At 58.8% G+C, this 19,801-nt stretch overlaps 1 protein-coding gene across 9 annotated transcripts in view; it reads left to right on the top strand.

Moving 5' to 3' along the window:
• The window catches only part of BCAS3 (BCAS3 microtubule associated cell migration factor), a 592,168-nt gene extending 578,878 nt beyond the window's left edge, over window positions 1-13,290 (top strand). For 4 of the 9 annotated variants that reach the window (XM_072779646.1, XM_072779642.1, XM_072779647.1 and 1 more), the window contains one exon: window positions 12,480-13,290. In XM_072779646.1, the coding sequence (XP_072635747.1) occupies window positions 12,480-12,628 (149 nt within the window). In that variant the 3' untranslated portion in view covers window positions 12,629-13,290. Of the gene's footprint in view, window positions 1-337; window positions 404-9,032; window positions 9,124-12,479 lie in introns of all 9 variants that reach the window. The other 5 variants (XM_072779639.1, XM_072779641.1, XM_072779643.1 and 2 more) reach the window with 3 other exon arrangements.
• Window positions 13,291-19,801: the final 6,511 nt, after the last annotated feature.

Below are 19,801 nucleotides of genomic sequence, written 5' to 3' on the forward strand. Positions count from 1 at the left end.
AGTTTCACCCTTTGTTCCTCCCCAAGCCACGGAGAGCCGAATCTGAGCCTACATTCATGCCTTGGAGCACATCTCCATGATCCCTTAACCTAGGCACTCAGTAGGCGGCACTGGGCAGGAGGAAAGGAGAGGGAAGGACAACAACAGCTTAGGCCAGGGAAAGTTCTGTAAAGGCCCGGATGTGCTGTGCCTCAGAACAGACCACGAACACCCCCTGCAGAGCTCGCGGTGGTCCAGCCGCACTGTGACACCTACTCTTCTTGGTTTCCACTCTTGCTGCTCTCTTAAATGTCCATGTTGTGATCCTCTTTAAAGAAGTATTCTATTTTCAATACAGACACAGCCCTTGACGTAGCAGTAAAAAACAGCACCCCTGAGAGACACGTGGCTGTGAAGTATGTTGGTATGTAACCTCCTCCTGTCTTTGCCTACGTGCAGGGCTTTGTCCCACTGCTCTGTCTGTCCCTCAAGAAGTTGCCCCCTTACCCCCCACCCCCCGCCGACCCCCGCCCCAGTGCTCAGGCTCTCAGGAGGCATTGAAGTGAGGGCAAGAGGTCAGCAGAGACAGGAGGTACCTTCTGGCAACAGACTGGTTCGGGATGGGAAGTCGTTGCTGTTCTTCACCCGACAAGAGTTTCTTTGAGAACCTCGTTCCCTGCCCCCCACTTTTAAGATGGAAGTCAAATTTTCGGATTCTGCTGTGCAGAGCAGAGAGGTCACTAGGCTCTAATGCATTTACCATTGACTGCCCCTCTTGTAGTGCGTCTATTAGTGAGTAATTTGATTTGTACCTATTCATTTGCAGTCCCTGCAGGAGCCTGGAGCTGGCCCCTAGTATAATTGGTGCTGTCTCTATTTTTACATCATTAGATTAGCCCCGACTCCTGGCCACTTGTTGTCTGCGCTTGTCTGTCCATTTATACAACCTAATGTAACACAAAATTCATTACTGATCACATTACTTTCAACTCTGAAGCCAGCCTTGTGATAAACATTTGGTTAACCCCTTCCTGCCCACAGGAGGGCTGACAGAACAAATGCACTTCCACTCGACAGGCGAATCAATATCTTAATACACCAAAGTGGAATTGCATTTCTAGATTTGTTATTCCTCCTGGAGGAGCAAATGGAAAGGCTCGTCTGAGCTAGCTGAATTGAATAATGAATAGAGCCCCGGCACCAGCAGCCAGTCTGTGAACAGAGCACAAAGGCAGACCCGGCATCCGCTCCGCTTTTTCATCTGGACAGCCGGCACCACAGCAATTAATTGAGCCTTGTGCTCCTCTCCCAGCCATGGAGTGTGGGCTCCAGAGCGCGGGCTGGGACCCTAACAGGGGCGACGGCGACCTTGGCCCCATTGCTGCTCTCTTTGCTAGGCTGAGCTTCGGGCATCCAGACTAGGAACTGGATCCAGTTTCCCTAACACCTTCTTCACCGATAGGAAGGCACCAGACCTGGGGCCTTGACACTGATGCCACCAAGAAATCAATTAAATTCACTACTAAACAAAAGTTTATCATTTAGAAAAGATACACAAAATTATTTCTCTTTAGAGCCAGGTCAGCAATGTTGGGATTGTTTGGTTCACACCATCTTGTGCATGTGTGTGCACCTGTCCCCGGGGTGAGCATTGAGCATTCTTTGGCATGGAAACACCATGTGCATCTGAACGTGGTGCTAGTTCTCTGTTAGGGATGTTGGCGAGCCTCAGGGGACTCTAGCACAGGAGCTGGCCAAGGGTCTTAAAGGGACCTGCACATAGCTCTGTTTAATCTAGAAGACTGTCCCCTACCTTACCCTGGTTATCTCTTCCCAGCCTCCATTTGTCTCTGGAGAGCAGCCACACCCACCGTATGTCATTAACTTACAGGACAACTTGTTTCAAAAGGAAAAATATCCTGACTTCTTCAGAAACTCTTGTAAAGCCTGTAGCACAAAGATTAGAAACACAGGCACAAAGGAAGTGGAATGGAACCCGTTACCGTGAAAGTCATAAATCCCTAAGTGTAACAAAAAAAGCCGTAAACAGAAGATACTCAGTCGGGAAGGAAGCTCTCGAAGAGGCAGGCCGTCTAGGGGATGTTCTGCCTGAATTCGGGGAAGTCCTGGACTGGCAGCTGAGGAGAGGCATCGAAGCCTCCAGTTAGTGGGCCCCTCTCTGTGGAGTAGGCCGCCTCCCATCCCCGAGGACCACAGCCCGGACCCTGCTGTCCATTCGCCTGTCAGAGCCTTGACAGGCCAGAAATGGCCAGCAATCTTGTGAGACGCAGAGGTCCCAGCGCTTCTGTGAGAGGGCTTCATGCTGCTCTTGGCCTTCTCCATTCCTCCTTTGTGTGTGCAGGCAGGCCAGGGCACAGTGCCATGCCGCCTTGCAGCAGTCCCTGGGCTGCACAAGGTGAGAGGTGAGGTGCAGGAGGGACGGCCTCGGCCTGCCCTGACCCTGGGAAGCTCCATTTCCCACTGGGGGACCCAAAGGTCAGGCCAGAGACTCTCAAGGACTTCCCGTTGTGAGGACCTACAAAGAGGGCTTGCATGTAGTCAGTGAGAGGACGCTAGTGTGTCACGGCACAGCTGGGGTAGGGCAGCTGCCTCCTCTCGGCAGCTCACTTCCCCACCCCCGTCCAGCCCACAGTGCACTAACTTGCTCAGTCGCCAGCCTGCTGCTTGGGCCTCAGGTGGGTAAGTGGTACAGTGGGAGAGAGGGGCTCCATGTAGCCCACACTGGCTCCAGCCCTGTCAGCTCTAGAAATCAGATGGGAGCCCAGGCCTCTGCTTTGTGGAATGGGACAGACTGGTGGCAGGGAGGAAAAGGAGTCAGCCGGCTGGTGGAATGAGAGACTGATTTCTTAACCTTGATGGAAAGGGGGAAAGCCACATCTTACCAAACTCTTCCGCTGCATCATAGAGAATTTAATTATGTTTGGACATTTGAATGAGAACCAGATGTGGCTCTGGCCTGTCAGGCCAGCAAGGTTCAAGGAGCTGCATCTCTCCTGTGGTCCGCGGACCCCTGTGCTGTCTCTGAGGCCTGGCGGACTGCTCGGGAGGACCCCGCCTGGGAGCTCAGTGGGGTCTCCTGAGCCTTCAGGCTGGACTGTAGGAGATAGCTGGGTCCCGGCTAGCTGCCAAGCACCAGTTCCACGGGAGAGTTTCCAAGCGCTGAGTCTTCCTCGTAGCCACGCCAAGTGGGCATGTTGGCGGGGCCCTCGTTAGCACCCACATCCGCCCCACAAGCAGACACGCACACACAGAGTTCATGTCGCGGCACCTGGCTGGCCGTTCTCTACCACCAAAGACACGTCTCTGAACCTCCCAGCCCTGCGTCACCTCAGCTGGCATCTGCCAAGACTTGGCCTCCGTGTCAGGCGGTGACCTGGAGCTAGAAAGGCCCTTTCAGGCCCTCCTGCATGAGGAGTCCTCCTCCAGGGGCCTCAGCCTGCTGAAACACCAGAGGTGGCAACACCGATCTCCTAGGCCGGACGCCACTGCAGTAACAGTGAGCTCCTCCACCTGATGGTGTGTGTGCTGCTTCTGAAAGCCCCCTCCCGTCCTTTGCTCTTTAGAGCCCCCACCCAGTGAGGTTGCCAGAGCTGCCCTTCCCCTCCTGCCTGACAGACGCTGAAGAAGACGAGAAGTGAAGTGACTTGTGCGGGTCATTCAGCACGACTGTGGCAGATCTCTAAGCCTCCTACCACAGGACTCTTCCTTCCTGCCACCCACAGGGCTGTTCCCGAAGTGTGGCTTCAGCCAGATTTGTCAAATACCTCAAAACCAGGGAAACGGGAGCTAGGTCCACTCCACCTTCGCTGTCCCCGTGTGTCAGAGGTTGGGACAGGGCAAGATTTAAAGTTATAGTAGTAGTGGTACTGAGAGGGTCACTGCAAATGGGATGTGGGTCGAGGTGGTCTGGGTGGGGATCCTGCTATCTTTTGCTTTGAAGCCAAGACTTGGGAAGGGCTTAGGTAACATGGATTTCCTGGGAGCAGAAGGTGGCAACATTTCTGGTTCAAGTCTTCCCTACCTGGGAATGGTATCTTCTTAAGGTTTTATATGGGGTGACCCAGGGAAAGGCTCTAGCCCCCAACCCAACCAGCACAGCCTCCAGCAAATACCCCATCTACCACCATTGTTCACCAGCTGTTCAAAGGCTATGAAGGAATCTGGGACTGGACCATGAGCTGCTCCTACCCCCCCCCCCCACACACACACATACACACAGAGCCAGCTCCACTGGAGAGGGGGTGCAGGCTGTGATAAGAGACTGGTCTCTTGAGCATGGACCCTCCTTCTGAGTCCTCCTCATTCCTCAGGCCCTTCCCCCATCTCTTTCTACTTTTAGCCTCCTTTTCCCAACATTTCAGCATGCTTAGCTCCTGCCACACCCCTGTCCCTCCTGGGCCCACCAGGAATTTGAGACTCTGGCTACCTCTGTGCCTCTTCTTCACTAATGCCACACTGGCCTGCTGTCATGAATAGGGTTCCTCTTTGGCTACAGGAGAGAAGGGACGATGGGGAAGAGAGGTGATGTGCCTTCCCCAGTTTTCCTGAGTGGAGGCTCTCTGCCCAGTGTCCTCAGCTATCATCCTTTCTACAACTTTCCACAACTGGCTGCAACTTTCATCTTCCAGGAGCCAGTGGATGCCTCAGAGGACCTGAGGTCTTCTCTAGGCCTCAGGTCTCCCCCTAAATCCTAAGGTTATTAGGCATGTGCATGGCCCCAGTGGCCAAGGGAAGCAGTTCCTGGTCTTCTGAGCCAAGACCACCAGATATTTACCCTCTTTGTTTGGAGCTGAGGGGTATGGGGCAGGGCAGACCATGCGGTCCTGGCCTCATTCTGTAACATTCTGGGCCTCAGTACCCTCAGAGGGTCAGGAGTGAGAGCTGGGCAAGGGGGAGAGAGCATATCTGTGAGTCCTGTGGGTTGAAAGGGACCCTGGCCAGGAAGGAATGTATGGGCCTGCCGACAGACTGTGTGCCGTCAGGTCACCAGAGGCCTGTCACATCAGCGGGCCAGGGCCCTGCACCCAGACATAGCTGTGAGGTCTGGAGATAACCAGGCCAGTTAGCCCTGTTCCTCCTCTACTCCCAGATTCCATCAGCCCCAACCAGGATTCCTATTTTCCGGATGTGGAGGAGCCATTTCCTCCTTCACCCCTCAGCTTCAAGAAGCTGCCCTTGCTCCTTCCACAAGCATGCCAGGGAAGGGAACGAAAACCCCTGCCAGAAGGGAAAGGCGATCCTCCCGACTGCCCTAGGCCTGTCCTCCCAAGATCCCCATACTGATCTGCGGGCATCTCTGCTAGCTCTGCAGCCTGTGGGGTTGTGTGAGGGTAAGAGGAGGCCGGCACTGCCCAGTGTGGCTGGGAGCAGCATGGCAAAGGAAAGATGTCGGGGAGACAGGCACCCCTGAGTGTGAAGAGAAAAGCAAGGCCTCCCCATAAGGCCACCTCCTCTACCTGCTACCCTTTTATCCTCCTAAAAACTTTCAGTGCTGAGGCTGCCTCCAGCCCGGAGTGTGGTCTCTGACAGGGCTGTCGGGGTGTCTGGAAACATTTTTAGCCAACTCCATTTCTGTCTCTGCCTCACCCTAGAGGATTGAGCAGTAGTTTCCAGGCCCAGGACTGGTGTAAGACAAGCAGCCCAAAGCTGTGTCCAACCAGGGCCACCTCCTGATTGGCATCTGGGCCATCTCTCTGGATTCCATCAGGAAGGTGCCAGTCCTGCTCCACCCCACAGGATCATTCAAGCCCCCTACCTGCTGAACCCTTCTCTCTCCAAGGCCCAGTTTGCTTGGTCGATCCCAGCCAGCAGGTCCCAGCAGGCCGCTGGCTGACCAAGTTGACTGTTTGGGGCAGATTCCATTTGGATCCATCTGCTGAACTTGGCAGCAGTCCTGTGATCCCCCTGGTCTCCTCTCCAGATAGGCCATCCAGAGAAGTTCTGAAAATCTCTGACCTCCTAGTCAGACCCCACCCCAACCTCACTCCCTGGTCATGAAGGGGATTGGAACTATTTCTGTTTGCAGGCCTCCTCTGAGCCAGGCAGTGGGCAGGATGGGGCCGTCTGGCTGGCTGCTCTGTATTCTAGGGCCACCCATTCCCCTGGGGTACCACTGAGCCCAACCCAGGCCCTGCTGATGGGGAAGGTAGATGCAGGAGGGAAAAATCAATGCATGTCAACAGTGTTGGAAATTTATTTTCTTGGAAAATGGTATTTACAAAGAGGCAAGGAGGGAAATGAAAAGCTGTAAACACATAACTGCCATTTTCCTCAGCAGGCCATTTCTTGATTAAAAAGAAAGAATCCTTCCCAAGCTCCAGTGGAAGGCAAGCTGATAGGGGCCTGTTTGGCAGAGGCACCTGCTAGAGAGGAAAAACGAAGAGGGACCCAAAGGATCCTGTGGATAATCACAATCACTAATACAATTGTAACAATAGTAGTAACTCAACATTTGCTGGCTGGAAGCTTTAAGCACTTTGTGATGCACTCGACATGCATTACATTATTTAATTTAATTCTTACAACCACACTAGGAAACAAACATTGTTATCCTCATGCACAAGAAACTGAGGCACAGGAGATGTTGAGGATCTTGCCCAGAGTAGTGGCAGCAGGTGGAGCCTGTGCTCTTAAGCATTTCCCTAAACTGCCTCCCCACTCTGGGCAGACACCGCCCCTCCCCTCTTCTCAGGCCCTTTAGGCTGATGGATGGCGGTGGGGACAGAGGTAGGGGGAGCTTTCTCCCTTCCCACTGCCGGAAGTGGGCTGTGGGTGCAGGGTAAGACTGTCCTGAGGTCTAATCCTACTCCCACCAGCAGCTTGGGTGGTTAGTTTAGGACTGGGGTGTGTGGCTGCAGCCAGGGCCCAATAAAAGTGCTCTGCTAATCCCTTTAATGAGCAGCATCGTGAGGCTCTAAGTGTACAGAACAGGGCTGGCTGCTGCACGCCAGAGGGGCCGCCGGTAGATGCTGCTGCTTTTGTTGGAGGAAGTGCCAGGGCTGCCTGCAGGCTGAACCAGGGGTCCCAGGCACCCTCTTCGCAAACACACTCATGGCACTGCCCTCACTGACCCCGCTGGATCCCAGAAACAGGCCTCCCTCTGAGTCCTGAGTCTCGAGCTCTCCACCATGCCCCCCCACCTACCAGAAGCCAGAGGGGCTTCCCTCAGGGTCTCTGGCCAGCTGCCCCCACCGCCCCCACTGCCATCTGGCCTGGAGGAGGCCTGGACACGGTCAAGCCCAAAGTAAGACTTCACTCCTGACCTCCCACTGGGGTCCCCTGCCTACCTGGGCTTCCCCAGCTCCTTCCAAGGCTCACCTAGTACCTGTGGCCCCAGCATTTCCCAGGGAATGGGGCAACCAAGACCATGGCACTTAGTAAAGTGACTCATGAGTGCAAAGAGGCTTCCATCCAGTCTGTCCCTGGAAGTCTCTGTCTTGCCAGTTTGGAGCAACCTCAAGGGAGGGAAGGGTCTGTATCCTGGGGAGAGGACAGCCCCAAGGAAAACCTCAAGGATGAAGCAGCTGTGGGGACCGGTACTCCAGAGGGAAAGGCGACAGAGGGGGTATCTCCGTGTCCTGCCCCCGGATGGCATCTCTGGCGCTGTGTAGGAGTCCCATCCGCCTCTCCCCCAGGTGCATTCCTGCCCCGCTCGTCAGCACCCACCCACAGCTCCCAGGAGCCAGTCCCTGCTGCTCCTGCCTCTGCAGAGGGGCTGCAACATCCAGCCCTGGGATGAGGGAGTGAGCTACCGCAGAGAGGGGCTCCCTCAGTCTGCACAGCCCAGCCCGGGAGGGGCCACTTTTCCAGCTGCCACACTTAACAGTGACTCCTCCCTGTGTCTCCTTTGCATACGTGTCCAGGTAGCCAGAGTTCCCTCTCCCTAGCAAGGGCAGCCACCTCTCTGCCCCCTCTGACACACTTGAATTTTGCCAGACTCCGTGTGGAGTGGGGGCAACATGAGGATTGAGCATTCTGTTTCCTTCATTGACTTCATGAGAGCCTAGGCACCTCCCTTGGAGTTGCTGCTCCTTCCATTGTCCTGCCGCCTCTGGCTCGCCCATCCTGGGCACGGCACCGAGGGCCATCTGTGGATCGCAGGCCCGTTTTCCAATGAGAATCTGTAGGGAGTGGGCGGACCCAGCCAGCAGTGAGCACTGGGAGCCAGTCAGTGATGCTGGAGTTGCCAGCATCTCCATCCTGAGGCCTGTACCAGCGCCAGTTCTGTCTCAGGGGGACTGGACGCCTGGAGCCAGCGGCTGCCTACTCACCCTTGGTTTTGCTGTCCATAAGAGGGGGAGACAAGCACCCAACTCCCAAGGGCACAGAGCCACTGGAGGATGCGAGGGCACAACAAGTTATCTTCCCACTTTTTGGGAACTATTCCTCATCCCCTACCGTGTTTTGAGGCCTAGAGAGCAACCTTTTTTAGAGCTGGCTTTTTCCCACTGGCCAGGATCTGCATGCTTCTAAGTAGAGAGGCTGCTGGGGATGCTTTCCTGGCCACCCCTGCACTCAGCCCCCAGCTCTCTCTTGCGGCCCTGGCAAGATGCTGGTGGACTCTCGCCACAAGCCCACCTCAACTATAGGAGAGCTGCCCAGACCTGGGGGCTCCGGAATGGGGTGGGGGGGTAAGCCCAGAAGCTGGGACCCTGAATCAAAAGGTCTGGAGATGTCCCCCCAAAACTGCAGCCTGCCACTGTCTCCTCTCCCTCTCCTATCAACCTGCCCGCATGGGGGACTGCCAGCACCCTTCTGTCCCCTTCCCACAGCCCTCCACACTGAAGGGGGACTCTGAGCTCCATCACAACAGTTCCATCTCTGGGACCCTCGAGACTGGCTGGTCCCCACCCCCCTACACATGCATGTCACTGTCCTTGACTGCAGAATTTCACCGCAAGCCTGCCCTCCTCCCAGCGTGATACCCCACACCTCCTTACTACCTCTCCACCTGCTTGCAGAGATCAGTGTACTTCTCAATCGTTGTCCATATCTTTTCCAAAAAGATTCCTCAATGCTTTTCTTTCCAAAAGGGAAAAAAAAAGGAAAAAAAAAACAATGCCAACAGCCCAGCGTCCGTGAGCAACCCAACAGTAACAAAGCAGGTGTTCGGGATGGAGGAAGGTAAGGCCACACATTTCCATTTGCCGCTTGCTCCTAGGGCTGGGCGGCCGGGTGACTCGAAGGGGGGGAAACCTGTGTGCACCCCTCCTCTACTTCCTCTTCTGCACACACTCATTGCTCTGTCTCAGTGAGGAGAGAATCGGGGTCTGACAGAAGGCATATCGAATAGTGCCCAGGTCCAGCCAGGCCTCTGGTTCTCTCTCAGTCCCTGCTGAAGACACAGCTCCTGCCTCTCCTTACCACATCACGCATTCAAGATGTTCCAGTCCTTGTGGTTGTCACTAGGGACACCGAGATCAGGCACAGGAGCAGGCCCTGGGGGGCTCTCCACCCGGACGGGGACACACGTGAACAGATGTTGCACAGAGTGTTAGGGGGCCGGGGGCGGGGGGAACTACAGCCCAGTGGGGCCTGGCCAGCTCTGCTGCCAGGGCCACAAGACAGGCTCACAGAGGAATGGACACATGTGCTAACCTTTGGAAGATGAGTAGGTGTTCTGGGGGCCAGGGGAACCTGGGAAGGGCTTTTCAGTCAAAGGGAATGGCATAAGTGTGGGCCCGGGGGCCTGAAGCAGCCTGGAGAGGTCCCCAAACTGCACAAGTTCATTACTTTGGTTCTTCGAATCCGGTAACAGGTGCCATTAGTGAGGTGGGGTCTAAGGGGCGGGTCATGAAAGGCCATTTTGTAGTGCTGTTTATCCCAAGGACGTGAGGAGTCGATGAAGGTTCCTAAGCAGAGGAAAAGCAAGATGAGGTTTGTGCTGTAGACAAGCCACTCCAGTTTGGCGCGGTGGGCTGGAGAGGGGGCTGCTGGAGGTCAGGAGACTGGTAGGGAGTTCCTGAAATCATCTAGGTGGGAAGCGCAGTCCTAAGCAGGCTACAGCAGTGGGAGTGGAGAGGAGGGAAGAAGCTGGGGGATGTCGATTCTGCAGAGAATAGCCCCCTGGGATACGGGGGGCAAGTAAGAAGCCTGCCCACCCTGTCTTACCTCAGGCCTAACGGGGGGAAGGAGAATAGGCACCAGGCCGGTCAGGCCACCCTGGCCCCCCAAGAGCAGCAAACTCGTAAGTTCCTTTGGCAACTGCCCCTGCGCGGTCATGTGATGGGATGAGGTGCATCCACCCAGACTCTCGGGGTGGGGCCCCTGAGGCTGCTGGGGGAGCTGCCCTGGGCCTGGGCCAAGGGGCAGCGGGGGTGCCATGCTTGGTTGTGGGCTCCAGTCTCCTCTGCTTCTTTGGCAGCGTGGATGTGTCGGCACTCTGCATCAAGAACTCTGGGCCTGTCCCCCAGCTCTGGAAAGGGGCCAGCCTTCCCCGTACTACGGCCTTTCCTGCTCCTTAATCTGGGGCTTTCTTACTTGGACCTGGTGTCCAGATCCTAAGGAAGCCCCTGCTTTCCTTGCTACTGCCAGTGCTCCTCTCTCGGGCCCTCCTGGCCCTGCTGTCAGCGCCCCCTAGTGCCAGGATGGCTGTGCATGAGGGCAAGGGTCTCTGAAAGCGAGTGGGGCCTCCGAGATCCCCCACACACTCCTCGGCTTGCTTGTGGGCAGCGAAGGGAATGGAGGAAGCTTTCTTGGAGTCTGGCACTTCCATGTAGAAATCCCAGGGTCTGTTCTTTGCGTTTCCATCTTCTCCCTCTCTTGGCACAGTGGTCTGTACTCCCAAATAGGGGGAGATGAGGGAACGAGCCCGGAAGACAGCTCATGCGGTAGCCAGCTGCCTTGTTTTCTGTCTGCATCTAGATAACTCTCGGCGTATCCCAGAGCCTCTGGCCCAACAGAGAAGCCAGTGCCTCTTGGAGATTGGGACCATCATCAGGCCCACAGCCTGTGTCCACAGCCCCCTCCTTCCACTGCCCCCCTATCTGCTGAGAGGTTCCAGTGTCTAGGTTCCAGACGTGGCTGGTGCAGCCTGAGGGCCCCTCACACATGGGTCCAGGCGTCTGCTCTGAAGGAGGGCAGCACAGACTCCCCCACCCCATTCTGTGGCTGCTATTGCTGGGCACCTTCTGCACTTTGGGGGGTGGCTGATAGGGAGTGGGAGTCAGTGGTCAGTTCCTGGCTGGCTGCCGACGGCCCGCCCAAGAGTAAAGGCCATGACGCCTTCCCTAATCAAAGCTAGCTGTGCTGCAGCGGGTACAGGCGGGAGATAAAAAGCCTCAAGCCAGACCAGACAAGTATAACATTCAAGCACACTTTGCTATTTCAAGTGACTGCTTTCAGATCCTGAGCTTCTGAGGGGGACAGCCAAGACCCTCTCAGTCCCAGGCAAGCGTGCCTTGGAGGAGGAAAAATCGCAGATCACCACATCTTGGCCCTGGGTTAGGCTTCCAGAATCCTCCCAGGGATGTGTGTGCTGTCTCAGAGCCCGCTGTGAGGGACTGGAAGGGGCTAGGAGCTAGCCACCTGCCAAAAGGCAAGAAGTAATTCCTTCTTCCTTGTATTCAGCGTGCAAGGAAGTCTATTCCCAACCCACCTGCCCTAGTACCTATCTTAGATGAAGAGATTGGGGGGTGGGGACAGGTAAGGTGCCCACAACTGAATGAGGTAGGGCCAGTCGCTGAGCCCAAGATGGCAGCAGGGCTGCGGCAGGGCGAGGGAAGGGGCGGTAGGTGGGGTGGCAGCCTCCTCGCCTGCTTCCCAGGGCAACTCTGCATTCCGAGGGGCCTCCGGGACCTTGGGGGCTAAGAGAAAGGGAGAAAGGCAGCACTACAGGCAAGCAGGGACCTTCTCTCCGTTGGAATAGGCCCCTCTCCAGCCAGGCATTCCCTCCTGCAGGGAAACAGGACGCCTTCCAGGAGGTGCCAGAGATGAGCCAGGCCTGGCCAGCAGGCAGATTGTGTGGGTCAGAGTGAGTGAGTGAGCAAGTGAGTCGCCGAGCCAGGGAGGAAGCTCCGGGCAGCCGGCAGGGCTGGGGAGGGGAGGCAGGGACCGATGGGGCAGGGGAGCCGCAGTCCTTGCCGTGTTCTGGCTTTCCTCCCACCTGACCCGTAGCCCAGGACAGAGCCACTTACAGAACTGGGGAGCATGCTGGCTGAGCAGGAGTGTGCGTGCAGGTGTGGGCGCGTGTCCCATGTGTGGCGATGTGGTCCAGACAGATCAGCAGGGCGGCCAGGCTTCTGGCCTGACGGGGTTCCCACAATGAGGGAAAAACTAAAACTGGACTCTGCCAGCCAAGGGAGCTTCTCCCTCCTTCGGCTGAACTCCCTGTGAGCGGAGCTGCTGCCTGGCCCATCCGGGGAGCAGGTGGGAATCCCCCCTGTGGAAGGTGCCTCCAGGCAGACAGCCCAGCCCAGGGTGTGTCCCACCCCCTACAGACCCCACTCTGACCAGGCCTGGTCCTCTCCTCTGTCTTGCAGAACTACAGCGAGAGGGAAGCATCGAGACTCTGAGTAACAGCTCAGGTTCTACCAGCGGCAGCATCCCAAGAAACTTCGATGGCTACCGATCTCCACTGCCCACCAACGAGAGTCAGCCCCTCAGCCTCTTCCCTACCGGCTTCCCGTAGTACCAGCAACCTGCCTCTGACTGGCCGGCCCACTCACCTGCTGGAGGGAGGGGGAGAAGCCCCCTCTTGGTCCTACCCTTCGGTCTCTGCTCCTCTTTCACTGACCGCCTTCCCCAAGCTTAGTGACAACAGCCGCCCACCCTCCCTGGATGGAGAAGAGACCCTTCTCCCAAGCACCTTGGCACACTCTGACCTCTGTCGCCCCCCCACCCTCGGTGGGGCTGTGGCTGAAGGAGACTGCAGAAGCTCCGTCCCCTCCTCCGTTTGCACATGATGTCCTGCATTGGATCCGCTTTTGTATTTTCTAACCATCCCCAAAGGGGGCCTGGAAGGGGAGACAGTGGTTGGCCCGGCTGGGCATGCTGACCCTGAGCGGACAGCCCCAGCCCACTCTTGGCTATGAGATGCACTGCCCAGTTTCCCTTGGCCAATCTGCTGGCGTGGGGTAAACTGAGGCCCAGAGTATTAGGGAAGGAGGAAGGAAGGAGAAGCACCCCCTTCCTCTTTTCTTTCCCCTTTGGTTCATGGGGAGGATTTGTCTTTCTTGTCTGTAAGCCCTTTTACCCTGGTCCTGTACTGTCCAGTGAAGGAAACCGTGGTTACTAAGGCCCTGTCAAAAAGTGCACGTCTTGTCCAATAAATCACGCTACAATTGGTGTCCATCCCTGCGTTGCTGGGGTCAGGGTCCTCTCCAAGCACCAAGCAGAGTCCTGTGGACCTGACCATGTGTCGCTGCTCCCAACACACCCTGCCTCGACATGAGCAACTGATTGGAGAGTCAGTGAGGGGGTAGGACGGAGAAGGAGAATGTTTGCTCTGCAATTTGGGTTGGGCCTGATTTAAATCCATTCTCCAAACCTCTTGTGGATTACCAGAGCCAGTGAGTTCTGGAGGCACCACACAGGCCAGGAGCCCCCCTGGCTGCAGTAGTCAGGGCCAGTCAGGTCCTTGACCTGTGCTAGGAGTGCTGCTGGGGGAAGGAGAGCCTCAGGAAGGCTCTAGCCTTCTCTTTGGGGCAGGCACCTTGTAATTGCTTCTTTTCCAACTCAGAAGGAGGAAGGATGGTCAGGGGCAGGTAGGTCTCGTGAAACCTGGCTGGAACCTTGGATGACAGGTTCCTGATTTTGTGCTCCCACCCCTTCCCAATTCTGGACCTGAAGTGGATGGCAGGAGGAGGAGCCAGAAACAGGAGGTGCAAAAAGGGGTGTTGAGCAGGAAGGAGACTAATGCTAGCCCCAGTTCCCCATCTTTCCCAAGAACCCAGAGAGGCCTGGGAGGATTGATGGAAACCCACTGAGCCAGGGGTGGTTTGGGGGAAGTTTAATGTAACAGCCACAGACAAGTTGAGTTCACAAGCAGGGATTCCCATGTAACCATCCAGCTGCAGCTGGAGCAGCTCCCTTCACATGCACCCCATGACACCTGAGAAGGGATTTCGTCTTCAGTTCCCACCACCTGGTCAGTTGGGCTTATGGGGAGAAGCGGGACCTGCATCACACTGGGCTCTGCAGGCTGAGTAGATGGCCTTACACAGATGGGGTGCCTGACGCCAGTCCCTCCTGTCTGGGGACCTGCGATTGCCATGAGGAATCACATGCCAGAGCGAAGCACGCAGGGAACATAGGTCTGGGCATGGCCACTGGGGCTGCCAGACTAGCAGCAGCTTTGCCCCATTTCAGCTCAACCAGAGACGTTGCTGTGCCTGGCACAGCCCCAGCCCCCAGCCAGAGCAGTGTTTCATTCAAAAAGAGACAGGGAGAGGAATACCACCAGGCTGCCTATGCGTATTGCCGATGGCCTGGCTCCCTGGGGATGGGTCCAGAGCTCTAGGAAAGGTGAGCCCCTCTGAATCCACGTGGGGTCATGGATGGGGCAAAGATGGAGAGCCAGGAGCTGTCTCCGGCCATGCAGGCAACTGGCTGGCAGCTTAGAGTCAGGAGTCCTCCCTGGCTCAGCCCTTTCCCTCCAGGGGGTGCAAAACATCTGTGGCCTCCTCCAGTCAGGGAAAGTTGTGGGTGTAGGGCTGGACTTGCCGGCTGAGCTTGCAGGACAATCTGGTTATTCATCTGCTCACAGCCAGGGCAAGTCTTGAGTATGTGGGGGAAGGGGGAGGATAAGAAAGGCTAGATAAGCTGGCCCCACAGCGGCTGCCACAGAGCTCGGGTTATCAGAGAGGCCTTGGGCCTGGCCCCTGGCTAATTGGGGAGGTTATAGATGCTGCCACAGCCTGTAATCAGCTGGAAGTGAGATCTGGGCCCCTGGGCAGGGGACCTTACTGCCCACTGGCCATGGAGCAGCCAGCCTCCTAGCCTCCAGAGATAACACCAAGGGCAGCCTCTACCTCACCAGCACCCCCCCCACCCCAGAAGCCCAGACGACCTCCATGATGGCATCACCTAGGAGGCCATCAGAACACGCATCTAATTGTGGCCTGACCGAGTGACCTTGAGGAAGCCATGTGATCTCCCTGATTCTCCAGTGCTACCCGCTCAACGGGCAAATTACCACGGACTTTCTCTCAGTTTGATGGAGGAAAAAAATATCTTCATGGTCTGTGAGGAGACTGATGGGAGCTGGGGTGGCAGCTCAAGGAGCGAGGGCACTGGCTGGGATTGATTCGAGAAAAGGCCCAGTGGTCCCAAGGCAAATCCAGGCACACAAGCACTCTGTCAACAGGAGTATCCGCTCTGGAAGCCAGCAGAGGCCAGAGCAGGCAGCTGCCAGGCTGGGGTTGGAAATGGTTTCTCAAGTGCTGATTTTTCTGATTTTCACAGATCAGAGAATTTCTAAACTAGAAAGTACTTAAAAGAGTACTGCTTGGTCTTGATTTTGCAGATGAAAAGCCCGAGCCCCAGAGAAGGCCTGGGCCTTGCCCCAGGTTACAAAGTCTGCACACAGCTATCTGACCTCTGTCTGCTCCTTGCTGCCTCATACGCCCCAGCCCGGCCCCTTAGAGGGCCGGACTCTCTGTTGACACCCCTGTCCTGCACCACCACGCAATCCAAGACTCTGATCCCACTCATCTCCATCCCTGATCCCTAAGAGCTTCCAGGCCCGGCCCCTGACTGACTCTGAGGCTGCTCCCTGTCCCTGTGTGACTTGGAAAGGCAGTCCCCTCCTGCAGACCTAGAGCCAGAAACTCTAAGGGCAGAAGAAAGAGAGCATCTTGTCTGTCTTGTATGCAAAGCAAGAGCCCAGCCTAAGGGTGGGGCCCTGAAGTCTCACTGTCACCCTGCTGGGGAAGTAGGGGTAGCCATCAGGACAGCAGTGACATCAGCAGCTTCTAAGGAGGGGATGCCACCAAGGTCCCATCCCAGCTCTGCCCCTGGTAGCTGTGTGGCCTTGGGTAAATAACCGCACCTCTGGGCATCAGGGTCCTCACCTGTAAAATAGGGGGAAAGGTGCACGCCCAGCCAAGAAGAGCCACCAGGCTGAAGCAAGCAAAGAGGAAGTTACCGGTTAAAAAGGCAAAGGGTTGGTGTGAGGCCAGGGGGCTGACCGGACCAGCCAGGTAGCTCTACCTCGGGAGAGAGAGGGCAGGTACGACCCCGCTGGCACCCGGACTATGGGGATGGGGGGGTGGGCGACGGTGCTCCAGGAATTCCCCGGGCCCCCAGGCCCCCCACCTCCCCTCCCTGCGAAAGCCTTTTCGAGCGGGAATCCAGATCCTGGTGAGCGCGCAGGCCGGCCCCGCCCCTCCCCCAGGTGGGCTGGTCTTTGGGGTCCTTTAAGCGATTTGCCCCCCTTCTCGGGCCCCACAGCAGCCTGGCCTGTTGGCGCCGCCGTGATCCCGAGCACCCACACCCACCATTTCACTACCGTGCACGTCTACGCACTCGCAGACTCGTTCACAGACGTACACCTCACTTTTGCCGACCCCTGCTCCCAAGCGGACCCAGACTCCAGAGCCGCTAACAGTCGAGCTCCCAGGGTCACAGGGTCCCCAGAACTCTGGTCCCAAGGCGGGAGGGGACGCACCCTCGGTTGCCGGCCGGACGGCCCTCGCCCTCGCCCTCGCCCTCGCCCTCGCCCTCGCCCTCGGGTGTAAAGCGACCCCCTTCAAAGGCCAGGTCTGTCCCGAGCCGGAGCGGCCAGGAGTGGCCTCGCCTTCGCCCGGAAGGCCACCGGGGCCTGGGCCACACAGGCCGCGTCTGCCCAGGCACTTCCCGGGACCTCGCCGGGGAGGGGCCCCTTCGCCGTTCCTGGCGCGGGGCCGGGCCACGGCGCGGCCGGGAAGAGGTCGAGGCCCCGCTCTCCCCACGCCCCCTACCCCGTCCCGGCCACTGGGCCCGACCCCGCGCGGGGTAATTGGGTCGGGAGGGAGGCGTCGGGCGGGCGGCGACTCGGGGCGACTGCGCGCCTGTCAGCCGCAATTTGTCTAAGTGGACGGGACAGGCCGGGCCGCTGCGGGCCGGGGTCAGCGAGGCCGCGGCCCCCACCCCAGCCAGAGCCGGGCCCGGGGGGAGCCGGGCCGGCCGCTAAACGGGGCTGGCTGGCGCCAAGACTCCGGGAGGCGCGGGTCCGGCCGGGAAGCGGGGACGCGAGGCAGGTCCGGGTCTTCCCCGCCCACCGCCACCGCCACCGCCACCGCCACCGCCACCGCCACCGCCACGCGCACTGCGCGCCGAGCTGCGAGCTGCGGCCGGGCGCCCGGTGGCACCTCCAGGGCCGTCACACGCACAGGCCACACGCGTCACCGAGCTCAGCCCGGGCACAAGCGCGACAGCGCCCCGATACCCGGCGCACGCCGCCTCCACACCCCTAAGCCACCCACTCCCAGGCACACAGAGCAGACACCGGCGAGGCCCACCCCGGGGACAGTCCCAACGGCGGCCCTTGACGCCGCGGGTGTTCCGGGCAGCGCAGCCGGCTCGGGACCCAGGCACCCCCGGCCCAGGCCGCCCCCGCCCGACCTCCTTGCTGCGGGAGCGCGGAGGCAGCGAGGGCGCACCGGCACCCGCGGGAGGCCGGGAGGCCGGGAGGCCCGCGCCCGCCCGACGCCCGGGCCGCGGACTGCCTGGGAGAGGGAGGGGCAGCTGAGCGCGCGTCCCCCGCCCGTCTGCGGGGCCCGGCCGATGCGAAGTGACAGGGGCCGGAGCTTTGTTGTGGAGCCTCGGCCGCCTGGCGCCAGCCGCCCCCGCCCGTGCCCTCCCCCCTCCAGCCCCGGGCGGCTTGCGAGGCGCCCCCCGGGGCCTCTTAAAGAGACACGAACTCTCAGCCCCGGGGACCCCCCCTAGAGGCGCCTGTTCCCGGGAAAGGGAAGTAGGGTAGACCCAGATGGGGGAGGGGCCGAGCAGGAGCCAGGAGCCTCAAGGCGCCGCTCTCAGGCCTCCTGAGGCTCCCCTGCGTGGGTTTTCGAGGAGCCAAGGATCTTCCTCGCAGGAGGGTTTGGCTGGGGGCGGGGGGGGGGGGGCGCAGGTTCAGAATCTTGAGAGCGCCTGTAGCAGGACCTCGGGTTGGCTGTGGGACGGAAACGCTGGGCTGACGACAGGGCCCTGGCTGGAAGGAGCCTGCGGCTGCGGGAGGGCAAGTGGGTGGCTTGTGGGAGGGCCGTGGCCAGGTGGGATCGTGGTCCCCCAAATGCAGCCGTGCACCGTCGCTGGGTTTCTCCGGCAAACAACCACCGAACTTGTTCCGAACTCTCCGCGCCTTGGACCCCAGGGCCAGCTACGGACTTTTCCCAGGAAAATGTCCAAACTGCACGCAGTTAGGGTGTACGCACATTCCTGGGAGTACGAAAGTGTACGCGCACGACTCTGCAAACGTATTCACGGATTCCCGGGCCCGGTCCCCGATTCCTGTCTAAGGAAGGCTGCCCTATTATCTGGTCACCTCACCAACTGCGCCAACCTGCCCACACACGTCCCTCCCTGAGGGGCCATAACCCGCCTAAATGGAGCCGGCAGGACTTTGCCTGTGCAAAGCTGCAACGGATCCTGCCCCATCCGCATAGACTGCGCAGCGCGGAGTTGAAGATTCGTTCTGGACAGAGAGGAGGCACTGAGAGAGGAGCGACCCGACAACGAGCAGGGTCGTAAGGAAAAACCCTGTGGGGGCGGCGCTCGTTTGCGAGCCGGGTAAGGGAGCTCAGAGACTGGCTTGGAAAAAAAGTAGAAAAAAGGTCGCGGAGGCCAAACCGCTCCAGCCGGTCCCTAATCCGCACTGCTCCGACCTCTCCGGCTTTACATGCCAGGTCCAAGTGTGCAGCGACAAGGTGCCCTGTGACTGGGCGTGCACAGTGTACGGGCAGTGCTGCGTGGGTCACTGTCGGATGTGGGCTGCACGCGCCTACCACGGGAGCACAGGGCCCGCGCCGGCCGAACTCAGCCGCACTTCTATAGGTCGTGCGGGCAGGAGTGTCACCCATGTGTGTACTAGGGGGCCCTTCTGGTCCTTCCGAACGCGACCACCGGGAATCAGTCTGAGGGTCAGCGCCCGAGCCCGATTCAAGGCAGGTGTGTGGCCACTTCACTCTGGGCGCTCGCGCCGCACACAGTGAGCACCACACCACACACACGCACACGCACACACGCACACGCGCGCGCACACACCACGGAACGGGGGAAATAGTGAGGCTGCCAAAGAACGAAGGAAGACTGTGGGGGTGGGGATTGGCTTCAACCACAGGTGCGCGCAGACACTCCGACCCCCACGCTCCATACTCCGAACTACTGAACTTGGGAGACAGACGCTCGGGAGACACCGAAACAAACTCTAAGAATGCGGCGGCGAGCGGAGGGACGATGCCGCTGTTGAGGAGGGAGACTTGTGTCTCCGGTACCGGATGCGGCGAAAATTCGTTGAGTCGCGGGTCAAGAATCTGGGAACCGGGATCAGCCCGCGCCGTGCCGCCTGGAGCTCGGTGGAAGATGCGCTCACCTTCCTAGCCCCGAGGACCCGCTCTCTCGGCCGTCGGGGGGCTCGGAGCTGGTCCGGGACGCAGGCAGACACCGCGCTGGGTTCGGGGCTGGCCGGGAACTCCCACGTTTCTCCTGAGTCTTCCTGTGAGGGGCAGGCGCGGGCTAGGGGGGTCCCCGCGTGTCCCGAGCGCAAGGCCGCGTCCCACTCCCGCCCGTGCCGGCCCCACCGGGCTTCTACCACCGCTCCACTCACCGGCTCCCGCCACCTGGGTTCCGCTCCAGGACCTCGGCCGCCCGCGCCTCCCGACTTGCC

The sequence above is a fragment of the Canis lupus genome, chromosome 16 (genome assembly GCF_048164855.1).
Source record: "Canis lupus baileyi chromosome 16, mCanLup2.hap1, whole genome shotgun sequence".
Classification (NCBI taxonomy): domain Eukaryota; kingdom Metazoa; phylum Chordata; class Mammalia; order Carnivora; family Canidae; genus Canis; species Canis lupus.